The following is a 26647-nucleotide window of genomic DNA, read 5'->3' as shown; positions in this document are numbered from 1 at the left end:
AAATAAAATTACTGAAAGCTTAAGATATCAGGTTGAAATTAGTAAAAGATACAAATACAAGTATCACTGGCACTAGTGCTCTTAGAGAGCAACTTTATAAAATGGAAAAATATTCCTTTTCACTCATACTCATATATTATAACAGAGATATCTGTAATAAATACAATGCTAGTAAAAAATAGCTAATAAATATCAGTGATTCTTTTTTTTTTGGTACCGGGGATCGAACTCAGGCCCTTGTGCTTGTGAGGCAGGCGGCAGAACCACTGAGCCAAATCTCCAGCCCATATCAGTGATTTTAAATTTAAATATTTTTTAAGTGGTTAATGGATCTAGGTGAACCATAAAGTCGTAGTAAATGCTATTTTGTGTATACGTACCTTTCAAACAAAATACCCCCCCCAAAAAAAATCAAACCGCTCAACTTTAGTAAGTTAAAATATTACTTTGTTTTGTTCAAAAGCCACAAACGATTGTTTCTTTGGCATTAAAAAGCTTTAATATATATATATGATCAATTCTAAGTTACTGTATACTCAAAAACTGATTTTGTTGATGCTATTAAAAAACAGTATATGAGCTATTATTTTTAATTCTAACACCTGTCATCCCTTTTACCAAAGAAAAGTCTTGGCACTGCAGGAAATATAAAAATGTTAAAAATCTTTGGATATAAAATTTAGCTAGTGGACAAAAATATTAGATCTCCATTTTTATCCTACTCAGTCTTCATTCAACTTTCACTTATTTTCTTGAAATTTAGGTATTTTTCTCTGTTTTAATTTTATACAATGAATAAGATAATCACCCAATATTAGACATATTTTTTAAAAACTTTTGCTAAATTTGGTATGCCCCACCTGGTTAGACAGAAAAACAAACCATTATATAAAAGTAGTTTCTAGTTAACAAAATATTTGTCAAGTACATTACACTCTATTATTCCATGAGCTTCATTCATTTAAAAGAAAGAGTATTCTTTAGTAGTCTTAAATGGAACAATACTACTTTAAGTACCCAAACTTCCACTGGATTTGTTTTAAAGAAGCATAATTTGAAGGTATCGGGGTAGCAATGATAAGAATGTGTAATTACTAACAAAGTAATTATTTACTAAACTGGCATATATGATTCAACTGATAACAAGAGCCATTACTACATGAGATATACTACAGAAATAGAAGACATAGTGAATTAACTTTGGGACAGCCTATTCTTTATATTTCCAACAGTTATTTGACTGTTAATTCCTGGACCTAATCAATCAGATAGATGATTACAGTTAGTTCAACTTTAAGTTAAGAAAAAAGTTAAAAAGAGCTGATGCTATTTGCTATACATTTTTTAATAATAGGTGAATCAATAAGTATTCACTAACTTCAAATATTTATTTAAGTTACATTAAATTATAGGTCCATCTGATATTAAGTCAGATATTCAACTTCTTTCAGAATCCTCTGAGGTCACATACAAAGTAATGCAATAACAAACAGATAAATTATTTTAAAATCTGTTCTTTTCCATGTTACATACAAAGATTATACTAAAGAGTTCTTTTATTTTCAAAAGATCTTAAAATGCTAACAAAAATTGCATTTTTCTCTCAAAAGTAGCCACTCTAATGAACAAATTCTAAGAGGAAGTAATTGTTGATTTTACTTCTTGTTACCTGAAAATCTGGCAATCTAACAGAGTTACCATACATTTTAGTTTTAAAAATGGGGGTCGGATAGACTGATTACCAGACAGAAAAGTATAATGTATCAGTCAAATATAAAGTTTTTACTTGAAGAACCTGTTTCAAATTACATTTAAAGAGAAAACTGGATAAATAAAAAATAAAGGAGTATGTCTAACACCAACTGGGGAAGGAGGTTACTACATGTCAGAATCCACACACACTGTTTTGGATCATGCAATCTTGGACATTCAATTCCATGATAAAGTAATCTACATATAAAAAAATAGGGGCAATTTAGCAAAGACTACATAAAATGATATAATCTAAAAATAATGCAACAATCTAAACTATATTAGGCAATTCTTAAAGCATACGTTAAAATAGTAATTGTACTTGCTTAAATTAACATGATTTCTAAAAAACTGACAAGATTGAATCAACCTATAAACATTTAAAGGTGAGCACTCAAAAATATGTGTTGTACACAAGATATAAGGCCTACTGTCTCAGATAATTAATTACCTACTAGCAAAATAGTTTTATCCTTTAATTTTGGATATTTCTTGTTTTTTGATGAAATCAGCATTTTTTGTGCCAATTCATAAGAACATTTTTTGTTCAAATTTTTACTGAGGTATCCCAATGCTACATGAGGAACATTACACAGTAAGAATTTTTAAAAGTCAGAGTTATAAAGCAAATATGAAATTAATAATTAAAAAATTGAGTGTCCTCTTTTCTAAACTGACAAAACTAGGCACTTTTTACTTATTTATAAAAATATAAAGAATCAACTTTCAGGCTCCTTTTAAAATGAAGGATTATTTATACCTGCCAGCTATCATTATACTAAAATTCTTATGTTCTAATTTTTAATATTTCAATCTATGTTTCTAACTTAAAAACTAGGAGGGTGTTTTTAAAAATGTTTTTTTGAGCTTTTCGGTATATGCCCCTCTTAAATAATAGTTACATATGTACAACAAAAATGATCATAATTCTAATACATGTAAGGATCTGCAGTAGAATTCTAAAGCCATAATAGTACTATTTGGTTATTTTAAAGGTAGCCTTTTTTAAAATTAAATAAAACTGTAACAGGAAAAAAAATTTTAAGCAATTTACTTCACCATTTTCCATGCCAATTTTTAATATGATCCATTATTTAATCAAGGTCTACATATTTGAAAAGTTGTCTGCTTATTAAAATTCTCAATGAATTTAAAAGCACTGCTATAAAACTTTTCTTTAGTCCATTCAGCCCCTTAACTAATCAAACAATGCAACAAATATACAAGAACAAGACTGACAAAAAATCATACTGATCGTCTCAGATGAGAAACTAATTGGTACTAAGTACACAATGGCTTACATTTAATCCTGTTAATAACCACACAGAAAAAGAAATAAAAGACTCACTTTTCAGTCATCTCTCTGGACCACTGGGCTAAAATAACAGCATGACTAAATCTGACATTGACCCCGTGGCCCTGCTAGGAGTTAAAAGAATTCCTTTGAGCCTTCTGAGGCCTGTTTTCAACTGCTCCAGAAGGGGTGGGCTAGTCATACACACTTGTTAGCCTTCTTTACAGTAACAGGTCAAATTAGAAATGGCCAAATACACTGTAATATACACCAGCTCTTACTTTAGATTTGAAGTCTGCACCTTACAACAAAAGCACCAGAAAGAATGATAAAATAGTTACAGCTAGCTGATAAAATGTCACAGATGGATGAAACATAACTGGAACAATGAGAATTTATTCAAATAACATATTATTGAAAAATTTTAAAACAAACAGTAATATATTCAAAGTAACAAAAAGCCTGAAATCAAGACATAGCTGAACCAAGATGAACTTTAAATTTAAAAAACACAAATACCATGTATAATTTTTTCTAGATTAATCACAAAACTTTTTAGCAAGCCTACTGAATTAAAATACACAATTATTTTATGAAGTTTTGCAAGCATATGTGACATAAGCCCACAATATGTGTGTTAAAATGGTATAAGCCTGCCTGAAAACAATTTTTTTTACTTTCACTCCTTTTCAAAATATAATTTATGACTTCCAACAAAGCAAGAATTAATAATTCATACCTTCTCTAATGATTAAAAGTAATTATGGATACAAATTTGCTATACCTCCTAAGATTTTTCTAATTCTAATATTAATACTTTCAATTTTCCAAAAGAAAATTCCAGGATTTTTTCCCAGGTCACAAAGTATAATCACTAAAAAATTTTAAAAGCCAATTACTAGTCTACCATGTATTTGTCTCAAATTTCTGTCATTTAGAAAAATATGGTTCCAATTTGTATCGGTATTTAAAATAAAAAGGTTAAGATTTCTGAATACTGGAAGCCAACAGATACCCTTATAATACTAAGAAATAAAATCATACATCAAGGCATACTTGAATTCTAAGGTGTCTCTGTGGCAAAATATCAAAATTTATTTTATGCAATTCAATTTCTGCATGCTTATAGATTGTTTATGATTTCACTTTTAATATTAATCAAATCAAACAAATACAATAATCAAATTAATATTTAATGAAACATAATTGAATAACAATGGTCAGTCTGATATTGTTTTGTTAATTTATAAAGGCTTAAATTGATTTAGGGTAAAAACCAGAGGTAAAATTTTAATTATCAGAATCAAGCTTTCTGAAATACGTCATTCAACTCAAAAAAAGAATTCAAGTACTTTATGCTTTGAAAATCTATAATGGCAAGGGTATCTGCACCTGTTGGGCTGCAACATTTTAGAGGGAAGTTTTCTTTCCCCCCAGTTCTTATTCTATTCTTACCTCCTATTTTCTCTCATTTACAGAATATGACTTTTCAGGAAATATAAAAAATCAACTAGGAACACTGAAACAAACAAACAAAAAAATCAAACAATAAGAGAACTACAAATATCTTACAAGCAACCTCAATTTAAAATCTAAACAGGAGCACACTTTAAAAAAAAAATCTCTAAAGCTAAGTAGTTTCTGTAACCACACAAAGTAATTTAACCCTCACTAGCTTACCTTCACAGTATTTTTTTGGTCTAAAAAAAATATGAAGAGTATTTCCATTATACCTTAATAATTACTACACATGTTTAGCCATTAATTTTTAATAGAAATCTTCTACCCACTACCAAAAGAAAAAAAGAGAACACAAACGAAAAAGGAACTCTACAAAATGAGAATTTCAAATACGACTGGAAAGAGCATCAAGTAATCCCTACCTTTAAAAGAAAAAGTTGTTAAACCACTGTGAAAATTTTTAATAGCATAAAAGACTCAGTTTTTTCATAGTATAAAAGTACTTGAGGGCCAGGGATTTAGCTCAGTGGTTCCGCTGCCTGCCTCGCAAGCACAAGGACCCGAGTTCGATCCCCAGCACCAAAAAACAAAACAAGACAAAAGAAAGTACTTCAGTTTTTTTCTAAATAAATTTCAAGTTCAGCTTTACAGCGCTCTCCTAATAAGGCCATGCACAGTAAAATCTGTGCTATAAGCTTTAAAAACTAGTAACATTTTTTTCATGAATATTTGTTAGTAAAAGATACCAGCAGAATTCCTTTTTATTTTTAAAACTTCCTACTTTTACAGTTGTATCACTTTCCATGTCACATATTATATCTTAAATTGATGTGTTGAATATTAGAAATAAATACATTTTAGACATTATTGTATTTGTTAATAGTTACAAATGACCATCAAGTGTAAACTTTATAAAATACCTTTTAAAACAGTAATCAGAGTGAAAGGGAATAACATTAAAATTTTATGAAGATTACATAACTTTGATCAAAGGGTAGAAATCCAAAGGATTATTCTAATTGCCATGAACAAAGAACAGTAATTAGACATCAAAATACATTATCTTATTTTGAAACTCTTGCTGATTCTGAAGTACATTTTTTTTCTCGCTAAGTAGTTTTATAGAAATCAAAATGTGAAAAACAATAACTAGACTATAGTAGGAAAAAAGAAAACAAAAAATAAAGTTAATTGTTTCCTGATTCAAATTCTACAATTTAATCACATAAATCTACATGAAAACACTTATAATAGACACATAGAAGGCATGTTCTTGTTTCAATTCCTGAAGTACTCAGATATCCAGAAAGAGCATTTTAAATACTCTTGTGCTATACAGTTTTTTAAATCTAAAATTATCAATTATCAATATTAACCTTTTCCCCTCATTTGATGAAAATAAAATTCAGTTAAATATGCTATTATACCACTTTTAAAGAGAAACTGTAAAATAGAAGTTTTGATCATATTAATCTGATATTTTAGACTTTATATACTAATAAAAATAATTTAGTGAACTGTTTGGACTAGAAGTCTATACTCTTTTCCTTTAGCAATAATAATTAATATTTAAACCATCACAACACTTATCCAAGGACTCAACATTCAGCTACATAAAGTTATGTTGCATAGAAAAAAATTCTTCCTACTTGAGAAATAAGCATGTTTTATAAGAAGAAACTAAGTTTTAAGATCTGATCAAGGTACAAATGCTGCCAATCAAATGTATATTCATGTCTATTTGAATATATACAAACCATGGATACCAAAAACTCAATATAAGAAATCACATGTCAAATTACAACTGATTTGAGTCTTTTTAATATTAATATATAGTACTTAAATTTAAAATATATAATAGCATTACTATTACTAATAGCTAATTAGTATTTATAATATTAACTCAGTTCAACTATAAAGTAGCATTTTCATGCCAATAGCAAAATGACCATGAATAGAAAACTTCAGGATTAAAAATTTTCCATCAATTTTATGCATAAAGCTAATATATCTTTTGAGCTTCTCAATGGCTCAAGAATTAAACTGCTACTGTTATTAAGAAAACGAAACCGAGAACAAAATTAGTTTTTCCCTGTTAGTCTTCATGGATCTAAGTACCACACAATAATTCTTCCCAATCTGCAAAACAAAACAAAACCATACAAATAGCTGGACTACAGAAGAAAGATCAAAACAAAGAAGTTGTTTTGTTGTTTTTTAAAAAAATTTTTCTTCCTCTAGCAATCAACAAAATAACAGAAAAGAAAAAGTGGAAAAGTCACCCAGAATATATGACCATGTAAGCATGGGCACTCTTGCAGAAAACCAAGTCTGTAACCCAAAGCCTTGGGAAATTTAAATTAGAGCAAACGACCACAATAGGCAAGGAAATCTGTATAGATAAAAAGGGATTGCTGAAGTTGCAGGTATATTACTAAAGATCTTTTGAAATTTTGAAACAAACCTTACTGATTTTATTAATTTTTAAAACAAGTAACAATTATCTATATTATACTATAGTTTTCCCCCTATTTATCAAAATGTATGTATGTATGTATGTGATATATGTAAAGGAAAAGAACTCCTATTGCTTAATACTGCTTCAGAAACTTGCTTCACAAATATATTCTTCTGTATTTAAATAAATTTAAAATAATAAAATATTTTTCAAAAAGAAGAAGACTCTCTTCGCTGCTTATGTTAACCTAAGTGGTGGCACAATCACACAGCTCAACACTACTCCTGACCACTCCATGAAGAACTATATACAAAATTTAGTTTAACCAACACCATTTGAAAATTAGATGATCTATAGTACAACCATGACATTCCTTCTGTTAAATCTGATAATGGAAATTTCCCAAACTATATAAATACAATCCAAAAAGTCATGGTATTAAGGACATTAACAGACATGCCATGACCATGTATTTAGTGAGTATTTACCAGTAACCCATAGATCCAGAAACATTTAAATTGGATATTATGAACCTCATTATGGAAGTATTTCATACACATAAAAACCGTACCACCAGATTAAATGATTATTACATAGCATCTACAGCAATATTTAAGTAATATTTAGTCTTCCACAAAATTTGTACCATTTTAAAAACAAACTAAAAGAGCTGGATTGAATAAGAGTGTGATAAGCAAAATAGTTATATGGGACTGAGGTAATTTCTCAAATACTTATAGGAGTTAACACTAAAATTTTACTGGCAATTAAAATTCTCCTTAAAGATGGGGAAAGCAATGCTGTTTCTAAAAATAACTGACAAAAGTTCACGTATGTTTAAATCAAACCATTTAATACTAAAAAGTGGCTAGTGCAGTATAGGGACTAACTTACAGGATTAATGTGGTCACACTTCTCTTTAAATAAAACATCCTTACTTCAGTTAAATTAATTTGCTATGTTTCTGAATTCCTCAACTGATTTTTAAAACCATTATTTGTATTACTTTAGCAATCTCATTTACCAATCACACCCAGACTATTTCCTACATCCTTAAAATCCTCATTAACGTCAAATACGGAAAGAGTATTGAAGTTTCCTGGATTGGAACTTTCCCTACCTAAAGTAGATAATTCTGTTATAAGCACTACTTTGTTATGAAACAAAACCAAAAGCGAACTATCCATGGGTATCACCAATAAAAAAATTCCTTTAATAAGCAGCTCTTAAGCTATTTAACAGGTATTCATTTACCTTGGAACAGCTGTAAATTAACTACTGTATATAATTTAGTAAAAACAAAACATGGGGTAGTATAAATGAATTCACAGATTTATGCTATCTTCCCTTAAAATACATCTGCAGACGACAGAAATAAGAACAGATGTTCTCAAGTCCACAGTGAACTAATTCTCAAAATTGAAATAGTAAAAATTTGCCATAGAAATCAAGTCACACATTTAATAGTTAAGACCCACTTTAACTTACTTTACATTTTGAATCCAAATCTATATTACAAAAATAAATTTCATCCCTAGAACTACATCTCTATCCAGAGCCAATGTTATTACATCAATACTCAAAAGAAAAATTAAGTTAAATCTATTCCATTATTCATAAGTACATCTATACAATTTATAAAGAAGAGGTGACCTTACACATGGTGGGTGCTCAATTTTAGTATTTATCTGTTCATTAAGCAAAATTAGCACCAGGCAAGTAACTCAAAATGCCAAAAAGCTAACTATGACAATATGTTTAATTTAAAGCAAAATAAAGATAAACAATGCCTGAGAGATTAAAAATTTTAGACTGAAAAACTTTCAGTGGGTCAACACTTTTACTTCATCAAGTGTTAACCACCAAGATAACATTTAAGAAATTAATAAATTTTGAAATTTAGCATAAATTTAAGAAAGTCTTAAAATCAAAATCTTCTGATCAACGTTAACTGAATAGCCTTTAAAGGGACAAAGAATTAATAGTCTCTTTCTGTATTGTTATAAAAGTTTCACAACCTAATCATGTGTCAGTCATATCAAATTTATCTTCTGACCATGCATATACATAAATCAGACTTACTCTCCTTAGACAAATGATTATTATATTCAATAGATTATTTTTATAACAAACAGCTACATAAAAATTACATTTAAACAGTCCTCACCCAGGAGGACGTCAGGATTCAAGTTTCCCTGACAAAAATGAAAATGCTGTCCATCTAATTTTAGGCTTCTCCTTTCCAAAAAAAAAAAAAAAAAAAAAAAAAAAAAAAAGAAAACAAAAGAAAAGAAAACCTGTAGATAAGGTAACATTTTAGTGGCAACTATAATGAGTCATTAGTCCAAATATAGATCATGGTATTTTCTTATTAAGCAGTTTCTAATAAATTTAGTATATCTTAGATGAAAATCTAATCCGTTACTAAAAGAAATGTAAAAAAATTTAATTCTATCTCTAGGTACTTAACAGTGTTGAAAAGAAAAGCTACTATAAATTTAGATTAAAAGTTATAAACTGACTTTGGAAGACTGAATAACTAAATTGCTGATCATACAGTGAAATCACAGAAATTAGCAACATACAATATCAACATTCCAAAATGTTATTAAAATCCAACCAAACTTGCCTTGGCATTTCTGGGGCTTCTAATAAGATTTTCAGTCTACTGAACAATGGCCATAAAAGGCTTTCAAACTTCAATTCATTCATCCACAAGTAAAGTTGAAATTGAACATTTTTATTTCTTCTCTCCCTATGACAACTTCACCATGGAACAGTGAATAACACAGCCAAAGCCATTATGCTAATTAGAAATTAAATAAAAAGATGTCCTTACAATAGTTAAGTGTAAGGTGACATGCTACAACTACAGACAGTTCAAAAGCAGCTTTAGGAATTGTGCAGTCCAGGCTTATAAATGCTTAAAAAAACACACACACACACACATTAGGGAGGGAACTCCTTGATGCTCTTGGTCACTAGAACTGTAGCATGTGGCCATTTTATAATATCACACATACAACTATACATCAATGAGAAGTATGACAACCCATTCTTACGATCTATGAGGCCTAAGATGTCTCAAGAATTATATTAATATAATTAATCTGATAGATGCAAAAAGGGGTAAGTTACTGAAAGTAAAGTTTAATTTATTAATGCTTTCAATCAAAAAGTGCTTCCTTCCTATCCTATCCTATCAAAAGACTATCAAGGAAAAACACTAGCTTTAAGGAGTAAAAACTGTATTTTTAAACATGCTCTTCTTCATGCCCTATATAGCATATGATTTAAACAAGTGGTCATGTCCTTTGACTTATAGCATTTGATCTAAAGGATAGACTTGTCCTATCTTCCATAAAGCTGCATAAAACATCCAATTATATTTTAAAAGAAAGAGAGATAAAGAAACAAGAAATAGCCAAAAAAACAACAAAAGAAAATCATGACCAAGAAATCTTCCAATAGCATTCTGAACATATACAGAACATGAATGCCTCATTTAGGGTAGTGAGATGTCTTCTGAAAAGATAGGATATTAAAATGTTTAATCATATCTAGCCACATGTAAACATTATAGAACCACATAAATTTGTATTAAGAGTTTCTGCTACTATTCTTCCCTGCATTTAACCTATACTTTAAATCTTATACTTTAATACAAAGCTCACAGAGCTCCTTTTCAGTTCAGTCTTGTATTTTGTCTATCCACAGCAATCTTTTTTTTTAACATTGGTGTTTACCCGAAATGATTATATATTGTGCTAAGGTATCTCTTAAATTTATAGAAATGTATTTAACACAGGTATTACAGTGAACTTTCCATATTATTATACATTTTAAGTTTTCTAAAGGCAAGAACTGCAGAGCAATTCTTAAATTCCAATACCTTAATGGTAGAATGAAACATACTAGTGTATCAATTTTAAGATTTTAGAATGAAGATTTGCATAGGCTACTAGATGACAAAATGTTACCAAATCAAATAAAATGTATTTAAGGAATATACTAAACTAGCAACATGTTCAAAAACAACTTGGGTTCAAAGGAAGAAAAACAAAAAATGTGGAGATCTCTCAACACTTAAAAAACAAGTGGAACCCATAAGCCCACATTTGCCACAACGATCACAAAGCTATCATATAGTTACAGGTTCTGTTAATATATTTTCCTATTACATAAGTCTATCCATGGTCTCATCTTAGCTTTATAGTAATAAAATGTATTATTTAACCAATAAAAAAAGTTGCCCAAAGTCACAGGTAGCCAACTGCAGATGCTAATAACTACCACTGACTGATATCCTACAACCATTACCTCATTCAGAAGGAACTTTAAATTGAGACTAGAAGGAAGAATAGGTACTAGCCAGGCAAGGTAGAAACGGATCCAAGCTGAAAAGAACAGCATATGTAAAGACCTAGAGCAAATAAAACACTGACATATTTAAAAGTGAAATTTAAATAAGTAACCCACTTTACTGAAATTTCAATTAGTTATCAAGTCTTGGTTGAGTGCCTAATAAGGGCCAGGGACTCAGCAATTGCTTCTAGATGACTGCATCATCTTTCGAAATTATATAAAAAATTTCTATGTGCCTATTTCGGGGAGAAATGGAATTTCACACAAAAATAGTTAAAAGACTGCCCTACATTGTTAAAAGCCACAATTTTACTTCAATTTCAAAAGCCACAATTTCATCTCAATGAAGCCATGATTTCATTTCAATTTCAAATAATACTGTGTAAAAAAGAATACTACTTTATATACAAAAGTAGAATTGCAATTAAATTCACCTGTGATCTGTTAGGGATCTATTATGAGGCAAATGAATACAAAGTAAAAGAACAACATGCCAAACTACACACACACACACACACACACACACACACACACACACACTCTCTCTCTCTCTCTCTCTCTCTCTCTGAAGGGACTCTACATTAAAACAAAATTCTGTAGCATCACAGTCACAAACAGAACTAATATAGCTTCTTCAACTCTTAAAAATGCCATACTCTTCATTCTTCATTAGGTATTTGTTTTTAAATCCTGAATTTAATTTTTGTGAAATCTAAACCTTTCAAAATTACTAAATGAGAAACATTAAGATCATAATTTAACAATAAAGCATGCTTCTTGATGTAGAAATTAAACTATTACTCACTGTTTCACAATATATTTTAAGACTGAAATGACTATACTATTTATGAACTATTTTAAAGTATTCTTTCACTGTCAAAAGGTATTACATGTCTAGTGTGTTCAGTTTATAGCATAGAAGATACAAAAACAGTCCATAATCCTATGAGAAATATCTTTATATGGTATTATAGATCCTTCTCCAGAATATACTTAATAAGAAAAAAAAGGTAGAATGAAAGTGTGATAGTATATACTATGTGTTTAAGAAAGATGAAGAATGAGCATGAAGATACAGACATGTTTTATTTCTCTCCCCTAATACTTGGGATTGAACAATGTGCTTTCATATGCCACCATGCCCAGCCTATATTGTTTTAAATGTAAGGACAAAGCATTAATTTTCTCTTAACAGTTACCCATAAGGAGAAGGGCAAGAATAGAGTGGATGGAGACTTGATCAGAAAATGGGCTTTTCTGAATGATTTTACTTTGTTTTGTTGAATTTGGGACCTTAGATATATGTATGTAATTATAAAGAAAAATTAAGTTTTAAAAAATTAATCCTGAAAAAAATAAATATATCAAAAGCAAAATGAAACAAATGAACCTAGCTTATGAACTGAGCTACCTAAACTTAATTTAACAAGCCTCTTGCAAACTACCAATTCACTGGAAATAGAAAACAGAACATGTTAAACAATACTACAAAAAAATTTTGGAAAATTCTAGAAGAAATACAACCAGTTAGTACAATAATTATATTACAATTAATTTTTTAAAAAGATAAAAGAACACATCAATTAAAAGACCTATAAATTATCAACCAACTAAAATGTATAGGTCAAATTTGATTCAGATAAACAAAAAAAATTATGACCAAGCTGGGAAATCCAAATAGTGCACTGAATGGGTATATAATTTGTTTCGATGTGAAAAGAGTATGATTGTTTATTTTAAAGGATCACCTTTCAGAAGGTATACATACTAAAATATACGTGTATATATGTGAATGAATGAAATAATGTCTGTGGTTTGCTTCAAAATACTATAGGGGCACAAAGTTATGGATAAGAAAAGTTTAGTCATAAATTAATATCTACTGAAACTGGTTTATGGAACACTAGAGTCTATCATAACATCCTATTTTTTATATATTTCAAACTTTCAATAACAAAACAACAAAGAATTAACAATTACTTTTATGACTAATTATATCCCTTCTGTATCCAGGAAAATAAGTTGCTGATTATTCTTCTATAATTTCTAAAGTACTTACTGTCTCTCCCTATTATTTGGTAGGCTTATGCAAGTGAATCCTTGATTCACTTTACAAATTTAAAAACCTTTTGCTTTTCTTTGGTACATCTTTAAATAAGAGCTGTTTCTCCAATTAATATAGTATCCTTCTGTGTTTTTTTCATAAGTTTATTACCCACAGTCAAGCACAGTTTAAAAATATTACATGGAAAATTCCAGAAATAAACTTAAAACAAAAGTTTTAAGTCATTTGCCATTCTGAGTACGGTGAAATCTTGCACCATGCTGCTCCATTAGCTCTAATGTAAATCCAGCATATCCACACTGTATCTACTACTCACCTGTTAGTCACTTAGTCATCTCAGATCAATTGTTACAGCATCCAGTGCTTGTGTTTAAGTAGCTCTTTTTATTTATAATGGCCCCAAAGCTCAAGAGTAATAATGCTAGCAATTAGGATATGACAAAGAGAATATAAAGTGCTTCCTTTAAGTGAAAGGTAAAAGTTCTTGACTTAGTGATTTAAAAAAATGTATGGTGAGATTAAGTTCTAAGGTTAAAAACAAATCTTCTAGCCATGAAATTGTGAAGGAAAAAAATTCATGCTAGTTTTACTGTCACATTTCAAACTCCAAAAATTAGGCCACATCATGAAATAATTACTAATATAGAGAAGGTATTAAATTTGTGAGTGGGGCTGGGAATTTAGCTCAGTGGTTCCACTGCCTGCCTTGCAAGCACAAGAACCAGAGTTCAATTCCTGGTACCAAAAAAAAAAAATTTTTTGTGGTATAACACATCATCGTAACTGTCCTCATTATTGTTAATCTCTTATAGAACCTTATTTATAAATTAAACTTATCACAGGCATGCATGTATAGGGAAAAATATAGTATACATACAGTATATATAGCGTTTGGTCCCATCTATAGTTTCAGGCATTTACTGAGGGTCTTAGAATGTATCGACCCTACTCCAAGGATAAGGGGATATAAGTGTTTATGAGAAATGCAAGTTACTCTTACTGAGGATAATAAGAAAAGTACAGACTGAACTTCAAAAAAGAAAAACAAATGATCAAGAATAGTTCTTATAAAGTAAGAACACATATTTAGCATGCATGAAGCCCTGGGTTCATCTTAGGAAAGGAGAAAGGGGGTGCAAAAAGAAAGAAGAGAGGGAGGAAGAGAAGGAGGGAGGGAGGGAGAAAGGGAGGAAAGGAGAGAGGCAGGCAGACAGGTAAAGGAAGTGCAGACCTTAGAAACAAACAGCTACGTCCCTCAGCAGACACAGCTGAAAGTCAAAAGTATGCTTGGCATGTATAGTATTTATTATGGGCAGAATCACTATCATATAACTATATGTACTGAGGAAGGATATACATACTGTCATTATAATGAGTGTCACATACCTATGGTCTTAATGGAACTTAAGGGAAGCTAATTAACAACTTTAAATTGTAAAGTGAGAAAAGTGGTGGACATTTATAGTAAGAATAGAAAAGAAATAAATGCCTCCTAACTGTACATTATCTATCAGCAAAGCAAAACAAAACGTGTAAGCACTCACTCAAATTAGAATAACAGGGGAGAGTCTAAAGTTTTCACAGAGCAAGAGGTGGTGCTACACTCATTAATACAAAGTTAGTAACAGTAAATGCAAAATATACATGCATTTATATAGTCTTCCATAGGTTTATGTATTATCTCAAATTTATTAATCGTACTTGTGTAAGTTTTCAATCACTTCTATTACATGGATTTTAAAATACTTAACTCCCATGGTTAAGAGACTTCTACAAAATTACTTAAATTATATTTTGTCTCTTCAGTGAAACACTGAGTTGCTTAAACTATGTTTTTATCACTTTAAATACTCAGTACTACTTATGCTTTATATAGAGCAGACGTTTAATAAATGATGATTTAGCAATTGATGGAAAAAAACTAATACATGTGCCTAGGAATTAATCCAAATATCAGATTTTTAAAGTCTTATGAGAATGAAAAAGATCTGCCATTAAGGAATTTGAAATTTTTTACATCATATTGCTGTTTTGAATGTATAGGACTTTTGGGAGTTGTTTTCTTTGGACAGTTGCTATTGATGCTGTTTAACAATCACTATTTCAAAAGCATGCCAGAATTTCCTCATACTCTAACATGAAAAAAATTTCTCCTCTAAAAAAATATGAACCAGGTCTAACCCAGATCTACTTACATAAGGAACAATAATGAGAAAGTAACAACAGGGCCGGGGGTTTAGCTCAGCAGTAACACTGCCTGCCTTGTAAGCACAAGAACCCAAGTTCGATTCCCACTACAAGGAAAAAAAAGAAAGTAACAACACATTTAAACAGGCATTATTACAAAATACATTACTTATTAACTGGAAAGCTTATGGTATCAGGAAATCAAAGAAATAAAATAGAGGCATACGTCTGAACAACTATAAGAGTTTTAAGAATCAAGCAAGTTAATTTGTAGAATTGCAGAATTTGTTTCAATTTAGTTGGAAGATAAAAACAAATCCTGGAGTTAAAGAGTATGAATAAATAGTAACACAGATAAAAGGAATATTCAATACCTGAAATCATTTACATCTTTTACCAATGATTTAATGTTTTATACACACTAAATTTGAAAAGAACACATACCTGTAAGGATGAATTGTGCATTTAAAAAAATTCATGGAAAATATATAAATAAAATTCATTGCAAAAAAAGCCCATGATAGAAAAATGCAAGACAACATATAAGAAAATAACAAGTTGTATGCGCACACAGATGGGAGGGTTGTCAAGATATAACAGGTATATATACTAATTCCTCAACATGAATGTAATTACTATGTATCACAATTATTTTAAATATTTTTAAAAATAATAACATGTCTACTAGCAAACCAAACAAAACTACAACATGACAAGTCACCATAAAAAACCCACGCAGTTAAGTGCAATCATTGTACATTACTGGCAGGATGTAAAATGGGAAATAGACAAATGGGAAACAGTTCTGGCATTCCTCAAAAAGTTAAACAAAATTACCAGTAACTCCATTACCAGGTATATACCTCAAAGAATTGAAAGCAAGTGTTTAAATAAACACTTGCATACAAATGTTCACAGCAGTACTATTCACAATAGCTAAAACGTGGGAACAATCTAAACATACATACCAGATGAATGAATAAACAAAACACAGTAAATTCATACAGTGGACTATTATTCAGCCTTTAAAGGTGATGAAGTACAGACACACATTACAACGTAAATAAACTTCTAAAACATTATGCTAAGTGAAAGAAGCCAAACACAAAGGCCACATTTTAGGTGGTTCTGTTTACACGAAACATTGAAAATAGATTAATTCAGATATCAAAAGCAGATTAGTGTTTGCCAGAAACTGGAGAAAGGAGGAAATGGGGAATGACTGCTTAGTGGGTTCTGGATCTCCTTTAGACAGTGGACTAAGTTTCTGAATTAGACAAAGATGATAGTAACACAACACTGTGTATGTACTAAATGCTATTGAACACCTTAAATTTTGTTATGTTCCACTTTAATATATACAATAACCCCAAAAAGTTCAAGAATAGACATGTTTATCTTTTTACAATATAACATAACGTATTGTTTCCTCAGAGTTTAATTAGATACCTGACTACCAACCTTCTTTTCTTTAATCCTGAGATACCTTACTAAACTTACCACTTCTTTCTTCTAGATCTATATTTCCATATGGCTCAGTTGCCTCTTATTCTATCTTACCTTCCTATCAATTTCACTTTTCCCTGAGAAACCCTTTTTCTATCATGAGTCAGGTCCCAGTTAACTTGTTCTTCTATGTTCCCTAAGTTTGTAACTTTGAAGTCATTAACTCCTTTTATCTCCCTTACCCAAAAATAAATTATGTTCATATTTCTAAAGCTCTTAAATCCATTTCCTCCTTGCTGTATTATACCATATTCCTATAACTACCTAGCTTAGTCTAGATTACTACAAAGCCTATCCACTCATCCCATCCTAAAAACTGCTAACTCTACAATTCAACCTCACACAGTCACTAGAATCCTTTCTAAAACAGAAATGTCAGCAAGTTACTTGTCTGCTTGAAATCCTTCAATGGCTCCAGGATTTTCAAGATAGTTCTTTGAGATGGACGTAGATGCCCTTTATGAGCTAGACCCTACTGCTCTTATTGCACTTATAATCCCTCACCTCCCAACTATCACCTCACCAATCAGACTAAAATACCTGCACATCCCAAAAGTCATTATTTCCATACTGCTGTTTTTGCACATGGTATTCTTATCACCTAAAACTATCCACTCCAACCTCACCACTAGCCTTCTTCAAAATTCAACTCTTACACCCTGGCCTCCAAGTCTTTTCCAACTCTCCAGTCTAAAGTTAAGTGTCTTCCCATGTTTTCATGCCAGTCACTTCTTTAGGGGTTTTTAAGGTTAGCTCCTCTAAGACTGTCTTTCCTTTCAATGACCCAATACTTACATAATATAATTTTAATTAATAAGCCTCCTCCACATGCCTCCTCTTAAATGAAATCTATCTTTTGCCAAAAATACCTTGTAACTACTAAGCTTCATTTGGAAATATCTCCTTATCCTGACTCTACTTGATTTTGTTAAGAACTATTCTCTTTTCTTCTTTTTGCTATCAAATTGTAAGGTCAGTAAACTACAGCCTATGCTAGCCACCAGTTTTTGTAAACAAGATCTTACTGGAAAAGCCACCCGAATTTCTTTAGGTATTGTCTAAGGCTGCTTTCTCACAAAGGCCTTAGTGAATAAGCTAAGAGATCCTATGCCCTGGAAGCCTAAATAACTTCCTGTCTGAATCCTTAAGAAAAGGTGGTTACACCCTGGGGATCTGAGCTAGGTCTACATTCAGTGTCATTATTTCTTCTATGAAGAGCAGGGTAGCACTAAAAGTTTTAATTCAGCAGTAAAGTACCATGAGTAATGGGGCATCTCAAGACTACTAGCGTATAGGAAACTACTGCAAGAGATTTAGCATTACACATAGTGTGGAAAATAAAAGGAATGGACTTTTTAAAGGAATGACTTTTTAAAATTGAATACCTACATGGGAGAGAGGAAACAAAGCTAACACCAAAATTTTAATCCTCAATGATGTTACTAATGGAATTGGCATTGTCTCCTACAACCTACTTTAGACTTTCAGCTTTTCATAATTTCCCATCTTACTGGCTAATTAGTTTAGCCTCTAAAATCCTAATATCAATTCCACTGTTTCTGTGTAGTGGGCATTTCCCATGCTTGTCATATGGCTAACTCCTGGGAAAGTAAAATATTTAGGAAGAGACAGTCTCAACAGAATTCACCAAACTTGAGTACAAGAACAATGTCAGAGATTGATGGAGATAAAGTACTCACCTGTGGTATCAAGCAGAAAGAGAATGAAATTAAGATTTTGGGTCCAGAACTGGCTCTAGCCAAATAGGAAGAAGTAGCTAAGAATTTGCTTATAGGAGAAGCAGAGTGTCTTTGGTTCTCTATATATTCTCTCTGATGTTCAGAGAGACCACCATCAAAGTAGTCTCTTGTAAGAGAGTTTGATGAGATACAAGATCAAAAAGTGAAGAATTAAATGGAGTAGACCCTACCGCTCTTTTATCTAGGAAAAGCAGTCCTTATTAAAGATGATTTTACTTTTCAAAATGGCCCATGTGATACTAACCTTCAGTAACAGAGTTTTCACATCCCACAAGGTTGAGAAGGATATCATCATCTTTCTCATCTACTTCACACCCCAGTAGCATCCAGCTTTCCACATTTTCACTTTCAGAAATGATGCTTTCTTCCTCTTCACTTGAACTGACCTCTATAATCATGATCTCTTGGATCACATCCGATCTTTCTTCAGGTTTAGGCTTCTCAATTTTCCTTTCACATTTTTTATCAGCCAACTCATCAGAATAAAGAGAAGCAGGAGGTGCTCTTGTCTTTTTTTGTGCTTGGACTCTAATATTCTTTCTTTTACATCTATAAATACTATCTTCATCAGACAAAGTGATGACATCTGACCCATCTGACAGTTGGATGACCTCACTATCTGAAAGGACAATTAAGTTCTCATGTGGTTTAGTACTCAATTCAGAATTCCCAGAGTTCTTTTCTTCATGTCCTTCCTCCATGGTAGCATTACCAAGATCTTGGGCATAATGAACTTGGCTGTAGAGCTGAAATTCCACCTCACTATCAACACTTAGTTCACTAGATGATTCTTCACGATAAAGATCATCTTCATATGCTTCTATAGTCTCATAGCCACCAAACATCATGGAAAGTCAGGAACCTCAATTCTGTAAAAGAGAAAGTCAAATAATATATTTTAAATGCTCAGATCTTTTCTGGTTATTGCATTTCACCCCACAGAGCCAACTTCTATGTAAAGGTCATTAATTTTCTCTAACACATTAAAATACATTTTTTTTCTCTTAAGAGTCTTTTTTCCATGGATCTCTAAATCCTGTTATGACTGCTGTAATAACATCCATCCTCTCAGATGAGAATTACTATCAATAACTTGAGCTATAGTTGTTAATGGAAAATTCACAGATATAGTAGAAAAGAAAAACAGTTGAGATCTACTGCTTGACACTGAACATTTGTTCTCCAAAATGTTAAAACTACAAAAAGATTTGAAGTATCTTTTGCTATTCCATTTATTCCTCATCTCTTCCTTGATTCTGCTTCTCTTTTCATGAATACATCCTCATAAAGGAATATTACTTCAACTCTGACTAAAATCCACAAGAAGCCACCATTATATTTCTCTTTCAATGCAGATGTTAATTCTCAATTTAAAATGAATCTCAAGGGGAAGGTGTGCAGTTCAGTAGCAGAGTACAAGCCTAGCATGTGCAAGGCCTTGGGTTTGATCCCTGGCATGAAAAAAAAATTTATTTCACAACTGTCTAATCCTTGGCCAAAGGAATATCTCTGATAAAGCTATTTCTATATTAGTTATTAAAATATATATAAAAAACAAAGTTACTAAAACCTAACATCAAGGTAAAACTTCCAACTTTGGAAATACATGCATGAAGAAAAACACTTCACTTTCCTATCAGGCACAATTAAATCCTGTTCATCCTTCAACTTGACTTTAACACTACTTCCCACCAGACTAAATTACGTGCCCTTTTTATAGGCTCCACAGCACTTTATATTTCAAAACACTCATCACATTTCTAATTACTTATTCAATGTAAATGTACCAAAAACACATTACAAACCTCAGAAGGGCAGGAACAATATGCATTTTGTTACACAATAGCTACCAAAGTCAAAGGTAATGTTTAGGGAGACTACTATATACATGTGTTGAATTAATCAATGAATAAATTAATTATATCATCAGGTATTTGTTCCTCAGGCCTGATAAGTCTAATAGCTTATTATAATATACAAATTATGATCAAATAATAACAGTTGTCTTCAACTATTCCAAAGAAGAAATTCTAATATCAACCAAAAATCTACACTTGAAAATTCTGCTTTTGAAAGTCAAGAGTTTCAATTAGGTATCCACAGAATATTGATCAAAATTACAGTTCTGGAAAAACAAGTCATGTTTGTTCAACTACCAAGGATACCCTAGAAAACAGTTCACAATGTCAATTTAGTCTTTCACTTTTAGCTATATAGACAGGAAAGAACAGTCATTTTCTTGTTTCCCAATTCTCTACCCCAATGTCAGAATACAGTGATTGTGATGGTAGTTTTGGTAATAAAACCAGATAACTCAATAATCAAATAAAAAAGAGCCCAAAATGCACTACATTTAAGCTGCAGTTTTTTGGCTCTCCAGAAATGAAGAAAGCAACTCTTAATACTTTTTTTCTTCTAAAGGCCCAATCCAATATACCTGCCTCCTTGTTGAACTTGCAGTTTGCTATACTGTTATTGTCATACAAGTTGACTGTGGCTGTCTGAATCATAATGCTCATGGCATTAATCAGTTTATATTGAAATGTTAGCCTCAGAGGAATTCAAATGAAAGATGAATTCTTTCCTTTTTATTTAATAGGTAAATTAATTCTAAAAGAAGTCAAAGGAATTATACTTCCTTCAAAATCCTCACTGGATCCATCCTGAAGGATCCAGTGTGGACTTAAGATAAAACATAATTCCAGTGCAGCACACAAAAAAATTAAAGAGCTAAATTACAGAGTTACACATTTGTACTACTCTTGGAGCCATCCCAAAGGAAAGGGATTAAGAACAGAGCCATAGGCACACCTGTGAATGTATGCCAAAAATAAACTACAGAACCATAATAAAAACTGACTTCCTTGGGTCTAAGGACTTATCTCTTTCCCTGAAATGTAGAAAAATGAATTTAACAATTTAGCCCCTATGGCCTTTAAGAGGATTTTGTACTTCTGTACTTGAAAATTGTGCTCAGGAAAAACATCTATTTATGTAGTTTATATATGCCAGGGTTAAGGTTTGCCTCAGGCTGATTTCATTTATGTTACTACTTTAATTACATTCAAATGCATTTTTTAAGTACATTGGGAAATGAATATAAAGCATAGATAGAAAGATTTATAGATATATATCCCTTGACTCAGAAGTCTTTCTCAGCTTTTTGATCACTGTACAGGATTCCCAAGTATATTTAACTTAAATTCCTCATGAAAGTCCCAAACTTTTAAATCCACAAAGTGCCTTCTAGATTTTTACACATAGCCTCCTTAATGGACAAATAAGGAACTGAGGTCCAAAGAGATAACAAGGCTTATCCAAGGTTACGTAGGTGGTTAAGAACACAAGTAGAGGGCTGGGGATTGAGCTCAGTGGCACAGCACCTGCCTGGTGTGAGGTCCTGAGTTCAACCCCCGGAACAACAAAAAAAAAAGTTAAATGATTTACATTTTCCTGATTCTCAGCCAAGCTTCATTAAAATTTTAGTTTTTGTTTTTCTTTTATTTTTTTACTAAGATTTTAAAATACAATTTTTAAAATAATTTCAGATATTGTTATATGTTCATTGGCTCTACCAAATACATTTTCTTCACACATATCCATTGTACTTTTCACTGGCGTATAAAAATAATGAAAAAGGCATTTTAATTAGAAGAAAAGCACATATTTAAATTTGTCAGTTTACTATCCAAGAACCCCCCAAGTTGGTGTTCAGAGATTTTGTCAATTCTAACTGAAAAAAAATGGTTCCTAAATAAGAATATAAAATATCACCTAAGAATGAAACTTATCTAAAGAATTATAATGGCTCACCAAACACAAAACAGCTATAGAAAATAACTACAAAGGTTCTTGCCATTGAAAGGGATAGCAGTATTCATTCACTAAATTTTTAAAAATTGGACAACTTAAGGTTTGTTTATGCTGTTGGAATTTACTTATGCAATATTTAAAGCAATGCTTCTGCTTTAATAATCCACCAATTGGATCATTCCAAATATTTTGCTCTTATTTCCTTTCAAAGAATTTATAGCTTAGATGTTCACTCTTAATGATACTATAGGCATCCACTTCACTTCAGGCAGATTTAAATAAAACCCACAGCTTTTTTTTTTTGCAGTGCTAGGGATAGACCCAATGCAGTGGGCATGCCAGGCTAGCACTCTATCACAGAGCTACAGCTACTATATAAAAATTACTGTCCATTCTTCAAATGTGACTGTCATTTCAAAACAAATATAACTCTGATAGAGAATCCAAATGTGTGGAACGGTGGCCACAAAAATGAGGAAGACAGAATCCTGAGGTAAGAAAATTATTTTAAATTTACTGAGGTAATTCCCAGCTGTCCTTGGGATACTGTAAATGCTTTTTAGAGGAACTAACCCTATCTGTAAACACTTTCTTCACCATATGTGACTGTCATTTCAAAACAAATATAACTCTGATAGAGAATCCAAATGTGTGGAACGGTGGCCACAAAAATGAGGAAGACAGAATCCTGAGGTAAGAAAATTATTTTAAATTTACTGAGGTAATTCCCAGCTGTCCTTGGGATACTGTAAATGCTTTTTAGAGGAACTAACCCTATCTGTAAACACTTTCTTCACCATTCCCTCAGCACTCCTCTTTTTTATGTACTCTTACCTCTGCAAACTATCAACCCTCACGTTGAATTCCTCCTCAGTTCAACGCCCTCAGATTCTCTTGACAGCAATATTAAACTGTCCCCAAAGCCTTAATATTGTCTTAAACATACACAGTACTCTTAAAGTCTTTGTAATCGAAAGTTCAGAAGAAACCTGAAAAAGACATCGAATTAACTCTCTTGTTATACTTGGAGAAACAGGGCTAATAGAAAGTGTATCCAATGAGCAAAAAAAAAAAAAAAAAAGCCCTAAATGACTCAATCCTGAAACCTGAAATAATCATAAATTCAGCCTAAAGAAGAGATACGTAGAGTCACCAGCTACTCAGTGGTGGAGATTTGGTTAGAACCTATGTTTGTTGACTCCTGGCCACACTTTTTTCCAAATACCGTAAGCACCTCCGTAAAGTTTAAGGCGCCAATCAGCTAAAGGACCTGAGAGGTAAAAGAAATCTCAGTGAATAAAATCGAAGTCTCCTTTTAATAAGGGAAGGGACGTAGCTACTGAAACTGTTCTGGTTCCACTGCTGCAGCTGCTACTTCGAACAGGAGAGACTGGAGTTAGCCCAGGACTATCAGGTCCTCACAGGCCGGACTCCTGCTCCGCGCAGCGGAACCTCGACGTTTAATTGGCCGACCTGCTTTCCTAAAACGGAACTCTTGGGGAGGGGTGTAGTGGGTAAAATGGACAAAAAAGCCACCCCGTCAGGGGCTATCAACGCTCAGCCCTTCTTGAATGACGGCCTCAGGCCGTGGAGGGACAGAAAGACGCGAACACCCCAGCCTGACAGGCGAGCCGCGTGGGGCAGCGCGCTGCAGAGCGGCCAGAGCAGCGCATAGCCACGACCGAGGTGGGGCTGGGGACGCGGAGCCCGGCGACGGGGCTAGCGCTACTTCCACAGCCCGGCGGGCAAGACGGAGGGCGGGCAGGGGTCTCCCGGCTGTGGGAGGCTCGGGGCCCGTCACACACATACTCACTGCCGCCGCTGCGACCAGGAAGCACCAACCAGGAACCAAAACGCGGAGAGGGACGGGGAGGGGCGAGGACGAATGAGGTGAGAAAGCCGCGTCCGCGCGTAACCGGGAAGAGGAAGGCACTTCCGGGAAAACACAGCTCTCCGCAGTCCACCTTCCGTCTCCGCCCACCTTTCGGGCCCTCTGTGCGCCTGCGTAGCAATTGTTAACCGGTTTGGGGTTTTTTTGTTGTTTGTTTGTTTTCTTCAACCACAGATAAGCTTTTGCTTTGCTTGCTTTTCTTTGCTCTTCCCCTTTCACACATTCTTTTGAAAAAAACCTCGGCTGACTCTACGATGGTGTAAATTTTGTTCGAATCCATTGAACGAGAGAGATGCTGTATACGGGCAAAAACAAGGGGAGCTCGTGAGTGAAAAACTGCCAGAAAACTTCAACTCCCATGACTCGCTGGGCGGATTTCAGGACGCCCTCTCTTCCTTGTCCCTTGCCCTCCGGGGACACCACCCGGTGCCGCGTGCGCGCTTGGTGGAGACGAGGACTTTTATGGAGGGTGACTTAGATAGAGGACGCGAGAAACTCCAGCCTAGGAAACGGCCCTGTTGAGAGCGCCTAGCGTCTAAGGTTTTCACCCTTGCTGTGGGTGATCTTGGTAGTCCCTTCCAACTTGTAGGTTGGGGTTGAACTTAGTTTACAAGGGGCTTCCGCCTTTCCATGAATACCAGACAGTAGATTAACCCTTTGTGAACATTGAAGAGTTGCACAGGAATTACTGGAGTAACTACTGATTCTTGGAAAGCTTCCAAAAGCTTCTAGATTGTGTTGGAATCCTCTGGCTTTGGTTCCCCTTCTCACACTCTTAAAAATACTTAATCTTAGGAAACCGATCTGTGTGATTTTACAAATAATATTCTACTAATTGGTTGAAGTCCTAAAAGATAAACTTGACTTTATTTTTTCTTTTTTTCAACATTTACTGAACATGTTAAAAGCCAAGTTGTATGACAAAATGCGGAGGAGTAATAAAATCATAAAGGTCTGTAATCTCACAGAGCTTAGTGTTCAGCTGGAAAGATAGTATAGTTTGATTAGAGTCTAAATTTGGAAAATTATTTTAAAATGTGATCAACATGGGAAGTGCTAGAAAAGAAAAAGTCAAATTACTGTGAAAAGGCAAAATTGGAAAACCCATTATACAAATAAAGATACAAACATAGAAATGAGTCACAGATTTCTGGACTGTTTTGACATACAGCCCTCTATAGGGAAAGAGTACAAACTTCTAGGCCCTTAACCTGTTGGGTGTTCATTAAGAGCATAATTTGTGTTTTCTTCTAAGGCAGTCAGGTACTTCAAAAGGGTTTTGCTAAAAAACAGTGACTTCCTTTGGGCTACAGATGCCCAGTAGGCAACTAAAAGCAGAACAAAACTTAGCCTTTGTTTGTGGAAGTCTTCTTTATTAAAATGTTAAGTTAAGTGCCTGATCAGCTCTCCATATACTCATGTGAATTATTTAGGGAAGGTCTGTTTAAAAACTGGCAGTACAAAAATTTAGTTCTAAATTTACATTAACCTGTATCATCTCACTTAATGACTGAAGACACCAAGATAAATTTAAGAGATGTTCTACTGATGCACTTTTCAGTCACTGCACTTTTTAGCAGAGCCTTTCGCAAGATTGCCTCAAGCTGAAATAATCCTGTCATGGACACAGACTTGCCCCCTTGAGCAATAAAGACGTCTACCCTCAACCAAATAATGACTTCTCCCAGAGTTTAAGGAACCCCAGAGCAATGTCTTCTTCCAGATATGAGATAATGGTTAAACAGCCACTAACCTACTCTGCCTAACCTATAAAGGTTTCCTGGCTCTCTGAGAAGCTGAGGCAGAAAGATTCCAAGTTTGAGCCCAACCTGAGCAATTTAGTGAGACCCTGTCTTGAATATAAAAAGGAGCTGAGAATATAGCTCAGTGTGAAGGCCTTAGGTTCAAACATCCCATTAGGTAGGGTGCTGATCTCATTTTGTATGGGCCAGTCTAATCATATAGAGCAGTGACCCCTTCCTTTCTTGAGCTAAAGTCTATTCCTTATTTTCTCTTACTTCCTAACTCTGCCTAATAAATCTGCCTATGTTTCTCACTGATGCAACCTAAGGTTCTCTTTCTGCAATGATGAGTC

General features: G+C 32.9%; 1 protein-coding gene across 4 annotated transcripts in view; it reads right to left on the bottom strand.

Moving 5' to 3' along the window:
• Positions 1 to 24582, bottom strand: part of Zcchc7 (zinc finger CCHC-type containing 7) — a 219070-nt gene extending 194488 nt beyond the window's left edge. Inside the window, exons 1-3 of one of the 4 annotated variants that reach the window (XM_010619400.3) lie at positions 24475 to 24582; positions 23496 to 23650; positions 19093 to 19717 (exon numbers count right to left, since the gene is read on the bottom strand). In XM_010619400.3, coding sequence (XP_010617702.1) covers positions 19093 to 19696 — 604 coding nt within the window. In that variant the 5' untranslated portion in view covers positions 19697 to 19717; positions 23496 to 23650; positions 24475 to 24582. Of the gene's footprint in view, positions 1 to 19092; positions 19718 to 23495; positions 23651 to 24466 lie in introns of all 4 variants that reach the window. The other 3 variants (XM_010619402.3, XM_010619401.3, XM_010619398.3) reach the window with 3 other exon arrangements.
• Positions 24583 to 26647: the final 2065 nt, after the last annotated feature.

This window comes from Fukomys damarensis, unplaced genomic scaffold, assembly GCF_012274545.1.
Source record: "Fukomys damarensis isolate Sample0158 unplaced genomic scaffold, DMR_v1.0_HiC HiC_scaffold_36, whole genome shotgun sequence".
Taxonomy (NCBI): domain Eukaryota; kingdom Metazoa; phylum Chordata; class Mammalia; order Rodentia; family Bathyergidae; genus Fukomys; species Fukomys damarensis.
The sequence above is the reverse complement of the archived record's forward strand: the minus strand, read 5'-3'. Positions and strand labels throughout refer to the sequence as shown.